A 12,865-nucleotide genomic window follows, 5' to 3' on the forward strand; every position below is an offset into this window, starting at 1 on the left:
AAACAAGACTGGGCCCTGCTTTTCCCCCCATGAAATGGGCCATCCTTTGATCTGTAAAATTATCTTTTTACCTGTGTGTGGACCACTGGCTTTTTCTTACCAACAAAGACAAAACTTTTTATAGATTTCACAAATTCCACAGATTTTTACCATTCCAAACACATACATGTCCTCAGCTCCAGACTACAGCCTGCCTCTCTTAAGGGCCCACACTCTATTTCTCTGAAACTTTAAAAATTATGCCTAATAAACCTCTTTATCTTTTTTTTTTTTTTATCTTTCTTATTGATGTGTCCTAAAAATTCTTTTTCTGTGATGGAAGTCAGGGAATGAGAAACACGCCCCATTGGTAGCTATTTTAGATAAAAATTAATATACAGAGGGGGATAGGGCTCTCGAGGAAGTTAGTGAAAAGTAAAGACCTCAGAACTGTGGCTGCAGGTGCATCTGAAGACCAGGCCTCAAGATAAAGATGCAATGGCCAGGCCTACAAGCCTCCCCAAGAGGTAAACAGCAATTTGGGATTATATTCCAATTAGCACCCTCTGGTCCAGAAAGTCCCAACAGGCATCAGTGGCCCAGATGGGTGACCAGTACTCTTGCTATGTGACCCTCTTCCCCCCTGAATCAATATTAGTTCATCAGCTATAATCCTATAGGTTGATTATGGTTTGACCCATGATGCCATGTTGTTACCACACTGTGACTTTGCTGCATAAATTACCCCTGATAAAGGCCCTGGGTGGCAACCCACTTGGTACCCCTCCTGTCTCTCAGGAGCTATCATCTCTCAATAAACCTTTTCTACTCTTGACCTTGATAGTTCTTTAGCAATCAGTCTTTGATTTCAGAGACACAAACTTGGCACATCTGACATATAACAAGCTGAGAGTTACAGTTCTCCAATATCAAAGGAACTGTGAAGTTGTAGCTTATTCACAACCAGAACTCCAGGCAAGAGGCCTGATGCAGTTTGGATGTGCTTTATCCCTTAAAGGTTCACATGTGAGAGGCTCTGAGGCAGGACAGAAGAAATAAAAACTAGGTAGAAAAGAGACAAGAAAACTGAGATTTTTAAAGATTGTATAGTACATTAAAAAAACTGTACCTTCAGAGCACAAATCCAATTGTTTTCTTCCCTTCACTTTTCCTCTCCCAAAACAGTAATCCCAGGAGACAATCTTTCACCTACAAAATGATTTGTCTTTTCCCTTTTTACCTTCAAGTGGTCCTCTTTCCCCTAGGAACAGAGTGCCTTTTTAGGATTTCCCATATGAAAGGGCCATTATCTCACTATGGGTGGGCCTTCCTCTTCCTCTAGCAAGACTAAGACTAGGATTATTTTACAGAATTCCACTCTCACCATCCTGTATCTATCTACCTCTAATAACTCCCTGTCATGCTTTTTTTTTTTACTGACCTGAAAATTCTTTTTCCATAAGAGGGGTTAGGGAAACTACAAACTTAATTTAAAAGGAACCCTCAAGGATCCTCAGAGGGAACCCTCAGACCCACACCCAGCCCAGTGACAGCTTCACCCTCACAGCTTCATTCCTCATTGGAATCTTTAAGACATGGGTCCTGTGGGAGGACCCTAGGGCAGCTGAAGTCTGCCCTTGCAAAGATCAAAGTACTTTCCCTGAGAAGCTGGTTAGTTCTCTTGAGAAGAGTTGTGTAAGTCTGAGCTAGTCTAGCTTCCTTCCGGTCTGGCAATGTGACCTTGTGATCTCTCTCCTACAAGTGCTCCCTAGGACATCTGCACTTGGACAGAACCAAGGCCACTGCCTTGCCCTTGAAGCTCCATAACTGCGAGATATACCGCAGTCTTCAAAAGAACTCTGCCTCAGGTATTTTATTATACTAACAAAAAATGGACTAAGGGCCAGGCAGATGGCTCAGTGGATTAAGCACCTGCTTAGACAGAGTGCTGCGGCCGGGGTTCATCCCTGGAGTATCCTGCTGGCCCCACCCTGGGGGCATGCTGAGACAGCAACACACCAGGCACGGTGGTGCGCACCTGTAATTTCAGCGCTTGGGAGGCTAAAAACAGGAAGATCACTACAAATCCAATCTGTGTAGTAAGATTCTGTAGACACTGTACTAAATCCATTAAAAATAAATGGACTAATACTGTTGTAGCCAGCTAAATTAGATAGAAATATTATAGGCAGTCAGACAGGGCCAGAACCTCAGGGAGACAATATGGAAGACAAGGTGACTGCAACTTTGGAAGAAACAAAGAGACACTCTAGCTTTGGGCCAGATCTCAAGACAAAAGTAAACAAATGCAGCCACAGACTTCCCTAGAGATGGGTATCACGGATTGATATTCTAAATGGGTGGGTGGAATCCTGTCCGATATTCATGCCAGCTTATTATATGACTTTCTTCCTCATTTGGTACTTTTGCTCAATTTTACCTGAGCAATGGTGCCTGTAATCTCATTGGTTGACCATAGTTTTGTCCCACTTCATGCCCACCTAAGTTAGTTCCCATGTTCTCCACCACCTTAGACCCATCTCACCGCACGGTTTTACACTATAAAAGTCCCTGGAACAGACAGCTTCCTGGGGACCAGCTGCTGGGGGTGGGGGGGCTCCCGGCCCTCTCTAGGACAGGAGCTTTCTTTACACCAATAAATATATTCTGCTCTTAACCTCCGTTTGTTCCTAGAATTTATTCTGTGGTTTTAGAGAACACGAACTCATTCCAGGTACCTTTCAGGTCAGGAGTTTCATTTTTTCCCCTATATCATTAGGAAGTCATCCACCGAGATCATTTTCCCCGTGTCAATACAAAGTATATACATTCACAAATTTAAACATACAAAGGGTTCAAAGTAGAAAGTACTCTCAGCACTGACTTTTTTTTTTTTTACAGGAGCGCATGCATTACAAGGCATTGGGGAAGTACAGCCCCGGGCCTTCAACTAAGGTTCATTATCATCTGCCCCGCACTGTATGAAATACTCTGGGCACTCAGCTTGCCCTCTCCCCATAACAACTCTGCGATCCCCACGGCCACACACCAAGAGAAAAATCAGGGTTCGCACTCACTCAGCACCCCACACTACCGCCCAGGCTCTAACCTTTGGCAAATATGAAGATAACCAACCACATACAGCTCTTGCTCAGAAAGTATGTTTTCTGGAAACGACTGAAATACCACGTATAGGGTAAAACAGCAGCAGTATTTAATTAAAAAGTAAAAGCCACCTTTTCCACACCTACTCTGCAAGGATGGAACGCTTCTATTAACTTGATCATTACACAGAGAAGAAAAAGGTTAACAACATGGTGTTCAAAAATGTTCTCTCCCTCAGTTAACCTCGGCATCTCCCACGACACCCGGCGTGCCCTCTTCTACCGAACCGCACCCCTCAACCGGGGAAAGGGGCGTGCCGGGGGCCTCCGGGGCGCGGGGAAACAGGCAGCCGGCGTCCCGGGGCCACTTCCCAGCCCCGCGCACACCGGGCCGCTCGCCTCCCCGCCCGCTCACCTCCACGGCCGGCCCGCGCCGCTCAGGCAGCACAGCGCCAGGGCCCAGACCAGGAGAGCGCCGCGCACGGCTCGGGGCGCCATGAGCCTCTCACTTCCAGCGTCCGGACCCACAGTCCAGAGCGGCGCGCCGCGTTTCCACCTAGGCCGGAGGTCCCTGCTTACTGACACAGGCCGACCGACACGCCCCCGACCCCCGACGCCGCGCCTGGTCGGCCTACAGGACACGCCCCCAGGCAGTCCCTCAAGACTCCGGGACTGCTCGAGGCGGCTTCTGCCACGCCCCGGCCCCTAGGATAGGCAGGCCCTGAAGCCACGCCCCGGCCCCTAGGCCAGGCAGGCCCGGAAGCCACGCCCCTAAGCCACGCCCTGGCTCCTAGGATAGGCAGGCCCTGAAGCCACGCCCCAGCCCCTGGGATAGACATGCCCTTAGGCCACGCCCCTGCCCTGGGATAGGCACGCCCTGAAGCCATGCCCCGGCCTGCCGGACGGACACGCCCCCTTACCCGGTACCCTCCCTTCCCTGGTGGACCTGTTCCTAGGCGCACACTAGAGAAACTGGGTTGCGGCCTCAGTAGCGTCCACAAGTCTGTCGCCGCCACCCACGGGGACTCTGAGCCACGCTTGAAACCCGAGGGCCCCTGGGCACCACCCTTTCCCGTAAACCTGCGGCCCCGGGCCAACCCGCTGCAGCGTCCCCTCGCCCATCAGTTGCTCACACTGTCCTGAGGCCTTACCCAGGAATACTAGAGATCTGCACCTCGCGAAGTTGTGCTCGGTGCACCCTCAGTGCTCCGTGCACCTCAGCTCTCCGCTCCTGGCCCCGAGATTGCACGGGGCCTGGTCTGGTCACGCCCTTGGAGACTTAGATCCACTGAAACCGCTGAGGAACCCTCCCATGGCTCTGCACCTAATCAACCTGTCCCAAGAGCAGGACTGTGTTATAGGCAGAAAGCCTCTGGGGACTCAGCAGGGTCTGGACTCAGGTGTGACTGAGAGATTGCGCTCAGGCCCTTGCAATGTGAGGAAGGGTCTACAGGGTCCCAGGCTTCCTACCCAGCCCTGCCTTCTGTGCCCTTCCACCAAGGATCACCTCTGTTTGCTGCAACCCAGACGCTTGACTCACCTACACCAGGTTGGTGGACAGTCACAGGTGTATTTTTTAGTAAAACTGATTTCCTTAGGGCCCTCCATGTGAAAAGGTGGGCCTGTAACATGCTTTCCTGGTGGCCTGGACATTGTCCAAGTAACACCACTTTTTAAAATAATTACATGACTATTGCTTTAATATCTGTCTTTCCCTGCAGTCTGCACAGGGAGGCCCATGTCAGTTTTGTACACCGCTGAGGCCTCACTCCCAGGCACTGTGGTTAGTATCCAATAGATGCTAAATAAATGCCATCCATGTGATGGACAGGGCGTGCACTGACCTCTTCTCCACCCTGACCCAGCTCCCATTCTCTGGCCCCTTTCACTCCTTTCTCTAGTAAAAAGAATGTATCTACAAAGGGGGGCTCTTCCTTCTCTTTTTCTCTTAGGCTAAAAATATTCATTTTAAAAAGCGAAACTGCTTCATATAACCCTAGTTCTCCCCTAAGCCACAGTTCTATTTAAATATCGCCTCAAATATTTTGACCTCTACCAAACAAAAACCAAGCCCAAGGAGAGGAGTTCTTAGAAAGGGCTTGTGGGGGCTGGAGCAGGGTGTGCTGGCGCATGCCTGCAATCCCAGAGCTGGGGAGGCTATGACAGGAGAATCGCTAGGAGTGCAAACTGTGTGGTGAGATCCTGTATTAAATAAATAAATAAAGGCCTTGTGAAAGAGATGATGGGTCACTGCCATGGTGAGAGGGGACAATGATAAGGCCTCTAAGTCGCAAGAGCTTGTTACAAGAGGGCTTCTATACAGGGAGGAGGAGAGGACACAAGAAAGAACTGGCTTGGGAAGTGGATTCGTCAGACAGCATATCAGAGAAGCTTAACCCAAGGCAAGGTTTGGGTCACAAGCTGTCCGTCACTGGGCATCAAGGGCACAGCCCTGAGAACCACAAGTTCCTCCCTTCCCTAATGAAATGAAGAATGGAGGATCATTGTTTGTCCTACATAGATAAGGGTCTCCTTGATGCTCCTCTAGGTCACATGGGGAAGGAGGATCCCTCAAGCCATTATGGCCCTTCTGCCGTGATGTTTCTGCCCAGAGCCCAAAGGAAGGGGATTTTTAAAAAATTGTCTTTACTTTGCAAAGTGCTCTGATTTATTTTTTTTTTTTTTTGGTTGTTGTTGTTTTGTTTGTTTGTTTTTTGTTTTTTTGTTTTTGCAATGCTGGACTTGTGTGTGCTGGGCAGGCACTGCACCAGTAAGTTATGCTCAAGACCTGGAGAACCACAGTGTGTGATGGTTAATCTATCTATCTATCTATCTATCTATCTATCTATCTATCTATCTATCTATCTTTGTTGTTGTTTAGGGAAGGGTGTACAGGGTGTTCAGGGTCTCACTACTGGAATGGACTCATAGTGATCCACCTGTTTATAGCTTTCCAAAAGCTGGGATTACAGTCTCAATTGCCATCTCAGCACACACCCCCGCCCTAGAAGCAGGGCTGGCACAGCAGGCCTGGGGATCAGACCCCCGACCCCTGCTCCTTCTTGCAGGCACTTTAATCTGCTGAGCTATTTGGCCACCCTGATGGTTAATCTATATTGTCAGCTTTTTTTATCTTGATAAATGCCTAGAAGATTAGTAAAACTTGTTCTGGGTGTGTCTGGCCGAGCCATGAGAGCAGGATTGAGGACTACATCTGGTCCCTGGCCCTTCCTCCTTTGGGACTGTTTCCCTGTTCTGTTTCTCAGGTGCTAAGAGCTGAGCAGCTGTGCTCCACCCTCCACTAGGCCCTTCTGCCACTGTGTTTCTACCTTCAGCCTGAAGACCATGGACTTAAACTTCTGAAATTATGACCCTAAATAAATCTTTCCTCATTTAAGCTGTTTATTTCAAGCATTTAGTAATAGCAATGAAGAGAGAGAGAGAGAGAGAGAGAGAGAGAGAGAGAGAGAGAGAGAGAGGAGAGAGCAAGAGAGACAGACAGACACAGAGACAGAGAGGCAGACAGGGACTGGGGTTTCATCCATAGCATACTGTGCCAGCCCTGCCCCTGGGACATGCTGAGATGGTAACTGAAACTGGGGATGGTGCCTGTAATCCCAGCACTTGGGAGGCTGAAAACAGGAGGATCATTAAGAGTCTGATCTGTGTAGTGAGACCCTGTAAACCCTGTACTAAATACATTTAAGAAAAAAAGTAATAGCAGTGGAAAACTGACAACACCTTAGGTATAATTCATCACTGTCACTTCCATTCTGAAGGAGCAACCCAGTTTTTTCCTGTTCAAAGGCCTTGTTTATTGGCCTTATAGCTCTCTTTATCTGTTAGAGTTCAGATCTAGAATGGCCTCTAAAATTTCATGTGCTCAAACATGGGGCTTTCTGAGGGTGATTGGATCCTGAGAGCACTACATCCACCAGTGGATTCATAGCTAAATGTACTGCTAGGAGGTGGGGCCTGGGAGGAAGAGGCATGTCGCTAAGGGATGTGACTTTGGAGGGTATCCACCCTCCAGCACCTCCTCTGTCTCTCTGCTTGCTGGTTTCCATGAGGCTAATAGCTTTTCTCCACCATCCCCTTCCACCAGCTCTGTCTTGGGGTCAACCAACTGTGGACTGAAAAGCATGAACCAAAATTAACCTCCCCTTTAAACTTTAGAAGTGGAGTATTTGGCCCCTTGCAGTGGGAAAATGAGTGGTACACCATCATCTGAGAGCTTCCTGCCATCTTTCACATGTTGCTCTCCCCTCCAGCAAGTGCATTGACTGTGAAGCAAATTATGTACAAGTTCTCTCACTTACAAAGGCCCTTTTAAGACCCTGTACTTCATTTTGCATCCATCATTTTCAATTTCCATTTTTAAAAAAGAGCCTCTAAATGTATAAGAGTTTTACCTCCAAAACCTGAACGTGATCCATGAATATCTATCCATACTGTCCACGCAAGATCCTAAACAGAGCCTGGTGCAGAGCACGTGTTGGTAAATATTTCTGTAACAAGGAAGAAAGAGGCAGCTGAGGCAGAGGCTGGACAAAGGTCTTGGAAACTAGCCAGCTTTCACAGGAACAAAAGCATCAGGGAGGTGGGCAGGAACTGGGTGGTGATTTTATTGGCCCCCACAAAACACTGTGAGAGGTACTAATTATGAAGCTTAAGAGACTGAGTTAGTGAGGACTGAAGCATGTCTTTGGAGTGGAGCAGGGAACACGCTGCCATAGCTACTTTGATGAACAGACGTCTTTCAACGAATGTGTGGACCCCAGAGATGAAAACGCTTTCACAACACTACCTTCTCTTGGTTCTAACTCCTGGGTTTGGGTGCCTACATCAGTGCTTGCCAGACAGTGCTGTGGTAGCCAACAGCTCTGAACCTCAGTGACTAACTTCAGCTAGAAGCTCATGCTCTGCTCATATTCTTCACTGCCCATGGCTCATGCAGTTGCACGTCCTGATCTTCTCCATGAGCACAGGCCAAAGAGCAGCCCATTCCTCTGATAGAGTAACAGAAAACCCACTATGTGGCTCTAAACATGACAGTTCTCATGTTTGTTCTTTTGGTGAGATCTTTTTGGTCAAAACTGAAAAGGTGACATCTGATATCAGAGGAGCAGGAAATGTGCCCTTGGAGGAGCTAAGTAAGGGCCAGCAGCAACAGATAGGAAGTTTACTACAACTGAGGGAGTAGAAAGAGGGACTTCGAAGGAATCAGGTGAGAAAATGAAGAATAGGAGCTAGACATTGATTACTGTATATTACAGAGGAAGGTATTTCCAGGTGGCACCCTTATCCAAGCAGCCCTATGTTTTCCTGAGAAGGACAGAGAAGCCTAGTAGGATGACTGGAAGCACAGGAGTGATGTAAGCCTGACAAGAGTGTCATGTGTAAGAGCAGTATCTGTTGCTGGGAGTCTGGCAGATGACAGCTAAGATATAGGAACACTCTACTGCACAACAAAATGCATCAAACCTTGGAGAGCAAAGTTTGGAACCCTCAACCCTTGGTATCTGTACCTCTTGGAGCTGGAGGAGTAATGGCCAGCCAGTCCAAGGGGAGCTTGCCTACTGGGTTTAAGGATATGCTGAGGGGTACAGACAGAACACTTGCCTTGGGCCAGGCATAGGCTCAAGTGCAGCAGACAAGGGATAAGGGTCCTCTTCTGAGGACCAAGCATGGGGACCCAGAGTAGGATGTAGGTTCTCCATAGAGTTTAGCTCATCAGAAGCCTGGACCAACTCCACTTGGGAGCAGGCCTGGCTTCTGCTCAGGTTCCTCCACTGAGGAGCCGCATGACCTATGTGAGTTAACCTGCCTCACTAACACTCAGTTTCCTTATTTGTCGAAAAAGCAATCAATATCCTCACTGTGAATAGAGATTAAAAGAACATCAGCAATGACTTCAGGGAGCCTACCACATGGCTTTCATCTGTTAGGGTAGAATCTGGGGATCTTCACAAGCAGGAAAGGAAAACAGTGCTTCTTGAAGGGCTCTGCCTTGAGTTTGATTTTAGGCTTGAACATCAGAGGTGATAAGAAGAGACAGCTGGCCCCCTTTTTATTGCATCAATTTAGGTTTCTCACATTTTTAATAGTTTGGCCCACTTTTGGGTGATCCCACCATAAAAACTCCCTTGTAGGCAAAATTATTTAGATATAGAGAAAAGCCTATTTGTAATTGTTCTGTCCCTGTCCTGTCTTTTCTTCTCATATCAGTACTTCTGGCCTTGCCATGTCAACCTGGCTGCCATAGTACGTATTTGGTGGAATTGTTTCATTCTAAGCTATTGTATGACAGTATGGAGAAAAAATGGAGAAGAAATGGAAAAAAACAATCAAGTGTTCTCACAGCATAATTATTTTCTTGGGGATGTCCCTAAAATAACTGGAACTGCAAAGAAGAAACTTCTTGGAACAGATCAGGATAAATTAAATCAAAGAGCATGATACTACAAAAAGCAAAATAGCACAAAATATTATATATTATCATTATTCTTTGAGGTCAGGTTTTGTGCCTTTGGGCTATGAAGCCATCACCAAAATTTCACCTAAAAATATATTCTCTGAGATATTTCTCTTTCTGTAGATGGATATTTACTCTGAAAAAGGAAAAGAAAAAAAAACACAAGCTTACTCATCCACGTGCACACGTGTGTAGACACCCCCGCACACTCCTCTGCACTCCTGTCACATGGGCACTAGGAAAGGTTGTTTATTTAATCTGCTTTTTAAAAGCATCGTAAGAAAAATGAACAAGATACTATAGACACCTAAGGTTTTAGCATCGAACTGCCCTGTTTTCCTTTAAATAAACATTCCTGCATTACAGATAATAGTTTAAAACTATATTAAGTATGAATATACTGTGTGGTCTATAAATGTATCTGGATTAATAGCTTTAAGTATATAAACAACTAATCCCCAAACATACTTGGAAGAGCACTTGTTTTAAAGTCAGCCATGAAATGATCCTAAAGCTATTATTACGTGACATGCACAATCTTAAGAGTATTCCCCTCTGGGCTATTGACCGCTCATCAGGAAACATGAGGCTTTCCGATGTGCTTGAGAGTGTGGGGAGAGATACTCATGCACATTGCAGCCCCCCACACACACACACTTCGTGGAGTTTCCTCTGAGTGTGGCGGCATACGGAGCACACATGTTTCACAGGAGGCTGAATTGCAAAGGAAATCTGTTTTCTTTGAGTAAAAGCCTATAACTATAACTGCTTTCTCTATAAGTCAGTTTATAGGAAAGGAAGAGAGAGGGAGAGAGGCAGAGAAACAGAGACAGAGAGGCAGAGAGATGAAACAGAAAGAGACAGACAGAGAGAGAGAGACAGAGGCAGAGAGAGGCAGAGACAGAGAGAAAGAGACAGAGAGAGAACATTCAAATAATACACTTCCTCCTTCCACCAAGATGCAAAAATGTAGCACCTCCTAGTGGTGTACTGGAGCTTTTGCTCACTGTTATGCCCCATCCTCTTTTCTTTTAGAGCCTAGCCCTTGTGTCCACAAATATCTCACTATCTTTCCTATGTTTTTCTTCTCATATGACTACACAATGGAATGCTACTGCAAGCTTCTCCCTTCTTCTGCCTTGAAACACTTCAAATGGAAGGATGTACCAAAACCTAACTAAAATGCCCTGGTACTTTGTATTTTCCAAATGTGCCATGTCATTTTTTTCCCGCCCCACATGTACCTCTGCTCATCAACACACCAGGCTCTTCCCCATCCTGCTGTGATCTAAGTTTTGGCTGTCTGAATTGAAATCACAACACAGGGATGTCACATAGTTTGGGGAGGGGGGCTCACAGAGCCTCCATGGGATTCCACATTAGGATACTCACACTGAGAAAAATGCCCAACAGGTCACAAACAAGAGCAATTGGACCTATACAAAGAGCCACAGGACTAAGCTACTGGAAGGAACTGAGTTAGCACAAGCTGTTTAAGGGTGATTCTAGCAACTAGCCTTCCATGCTTTCAGCTGAGCTGCGGTTTCAGTATGGCTTGTCTCCTCTGCAACTCAAGTCAAAGTCTAATTCCCATGACAAGGTGTCAAGAGCATGGGAATTGACTTGGGCTATGAAGTTTAGAGGTGAGGCCTTGGAAGGCAATTGGGATGACACAAGGGCATCAGTGGAGCTCTCATGATTGAATACTGGTGGCTTCAGAAAGCAGAGTAGAGAGGGAGAGAGGGCGAGAGGGAGAGGGAGGGAGGAAGGGAGAGAGAGAGAATGGATGAATATGGGGACATGTGGCACCCCACTGTAGGACTTTACAAGAAAGATGAGAATCACTAGAGCCAGCACCATACTGTTTGGACTTTCAGCCTCCAAAACAGGGAGCTAAAGAAACGTCTGTTTTTGTACATTATCCAATCTATCCCTGAAGAAAAACCCAAAAAACTGTTATCAATTCCCATTTTGCTAGTAATTCCTTAGCATTTTTATTATTAATCTGAACAAACAAAACAAATGAATAGTTATTTTAATGGTACTAAGGATGTTTTAAGTATAAGAAAACAATAATATGAAAATAAAAATTAGATAAACTAAGACATAAATTAAAACTTATTATAAAATTTTGTCATGTCAACTTTGAATAGCAAATCTCATGAAGTCATAATATATTTTTTTTTAAAAGAGAACAGACAAAACACCTTTCCACTTAGTTCCCTCCATTAAGAAGTTCTGATAACTATGTTCAACTCAGGGACAATAAGCACCCCTTGGGACAAGGCATATGGTCTCTAAACATACACATTTACTAAAAGAAAGCAGAAGTCAAGGTAAAGAGGATGGAACAGGCAACTTGTGTGCAATCCAGGGTCACAGGAGAAAGCTAGGAGCCCCCAAACATTGCTCAGATCTTGTGGGAGCTTACTCAGAGGTGCTCTTCATGGCAAAACAGAATTTTCTTCAGGCACTGGGGATTGAACTCAGAGCCCTTGCACTGAACTATATCCCTGGCACTATTTGTTTGTTTATTTTTTCAGAGAAGGTCTTAGTCAGTCACTACATTGCCCAAATTTTCAAATTTTAAATCCCCCTTTATCAGCCTTCCATATTGCTGGGACTGCAGGAAGGTGCCATTCCTCCTGCCCAATTTTTGAGCATTAAAAAGAATCATAAAGATAATGCGTTTGAAAGATCAAATTTGCTGAAATACATGAATACACAGTAATTGAAAAAAGGAAAATCCTCACTGGCCACACTTAGAGAACATACAGCAACCAACTCCGTATTCTGAGCACTTGAAAACGGTAAGAATCCTTCAGTTCTTGTTCCTGGTCTATATTAACCACACCTCTGGTCAATCTGAAGCCACTGAGCATTGTGACACCTAACTTAATGCCACAAGAAACACACAGCACCTTGGTAAAGAATCTTTGCTGGTCTTGCATTTCTGTGCACTTTGCTTTTGAGGTTTTTGAAATTATAGATTCAGGTTTTCTTTTTAGCTTTTATCTTTTGGCATTTGAAAATATCCCTTTTTATACCATAATGCTTTTAGCCTCCATGTCCACATCATTAAATATACATATTGCTACTGCAATACAAACTACAGGACATCCCTGTGCTGTGATCTCAATTCAGACAGCCAAAAACCTTGTCCTAGATCATGGTGAGATGGGGAAGAGCCTGGTGTCTTGATATAACAGAGGCAAAGTTCTAGAAGAACATGTGAGGCAAGGAAAAAAATGACATGGCAGGCATAGTGATTTCTAACTGGTGATCAACTTATTACACCCAGCTGAAT

The 12,865-nt window shown here is 45.7% G+C and overlaps 1 protein-coding gene across 1 annotated transcript in view; it reads right to left on the reverse strand.

Annotated features, from left to right (window-relative positions):
- The window catches only part of Rnaset2 (ribonuclease T2), a 27,201-nt gene extending 23,425 nt beyond the window's left edge, over nucleotides 1-3,776 (reverse strand). Inside the window, exon 1 of the mRNA XM_004646234.2 lies at nucleotides 3,499-3,776. Within this exon, the coding sequence (XP_004646291.1) occupies nucleotides 3,499-3,581 (83 nt within the window). The 5' untranslated portion in view covers nucleotides 3,582-3,776. The remainder of the gene's footprint in view (nucleotides 1-3,498) is intronic.
- Nucleotides 3,777-12,865: the final 9,089 nt, after the last annotated feature.

Source organism: Octodon degus, unplaced genomic scaffold (genome assembly GCF_000260255.1).
Source record: "Octodon degus isolate 3935 unplaced genomic scaffold, OctDeg1.0 scaffold00261, whole genome shotgun sequence".
Lineage (NCBI taxonomy): Eukaryota > Metazoa > Chordata > Mammalia > Rodentia > Octodontidae > Octodon > Octodon degus.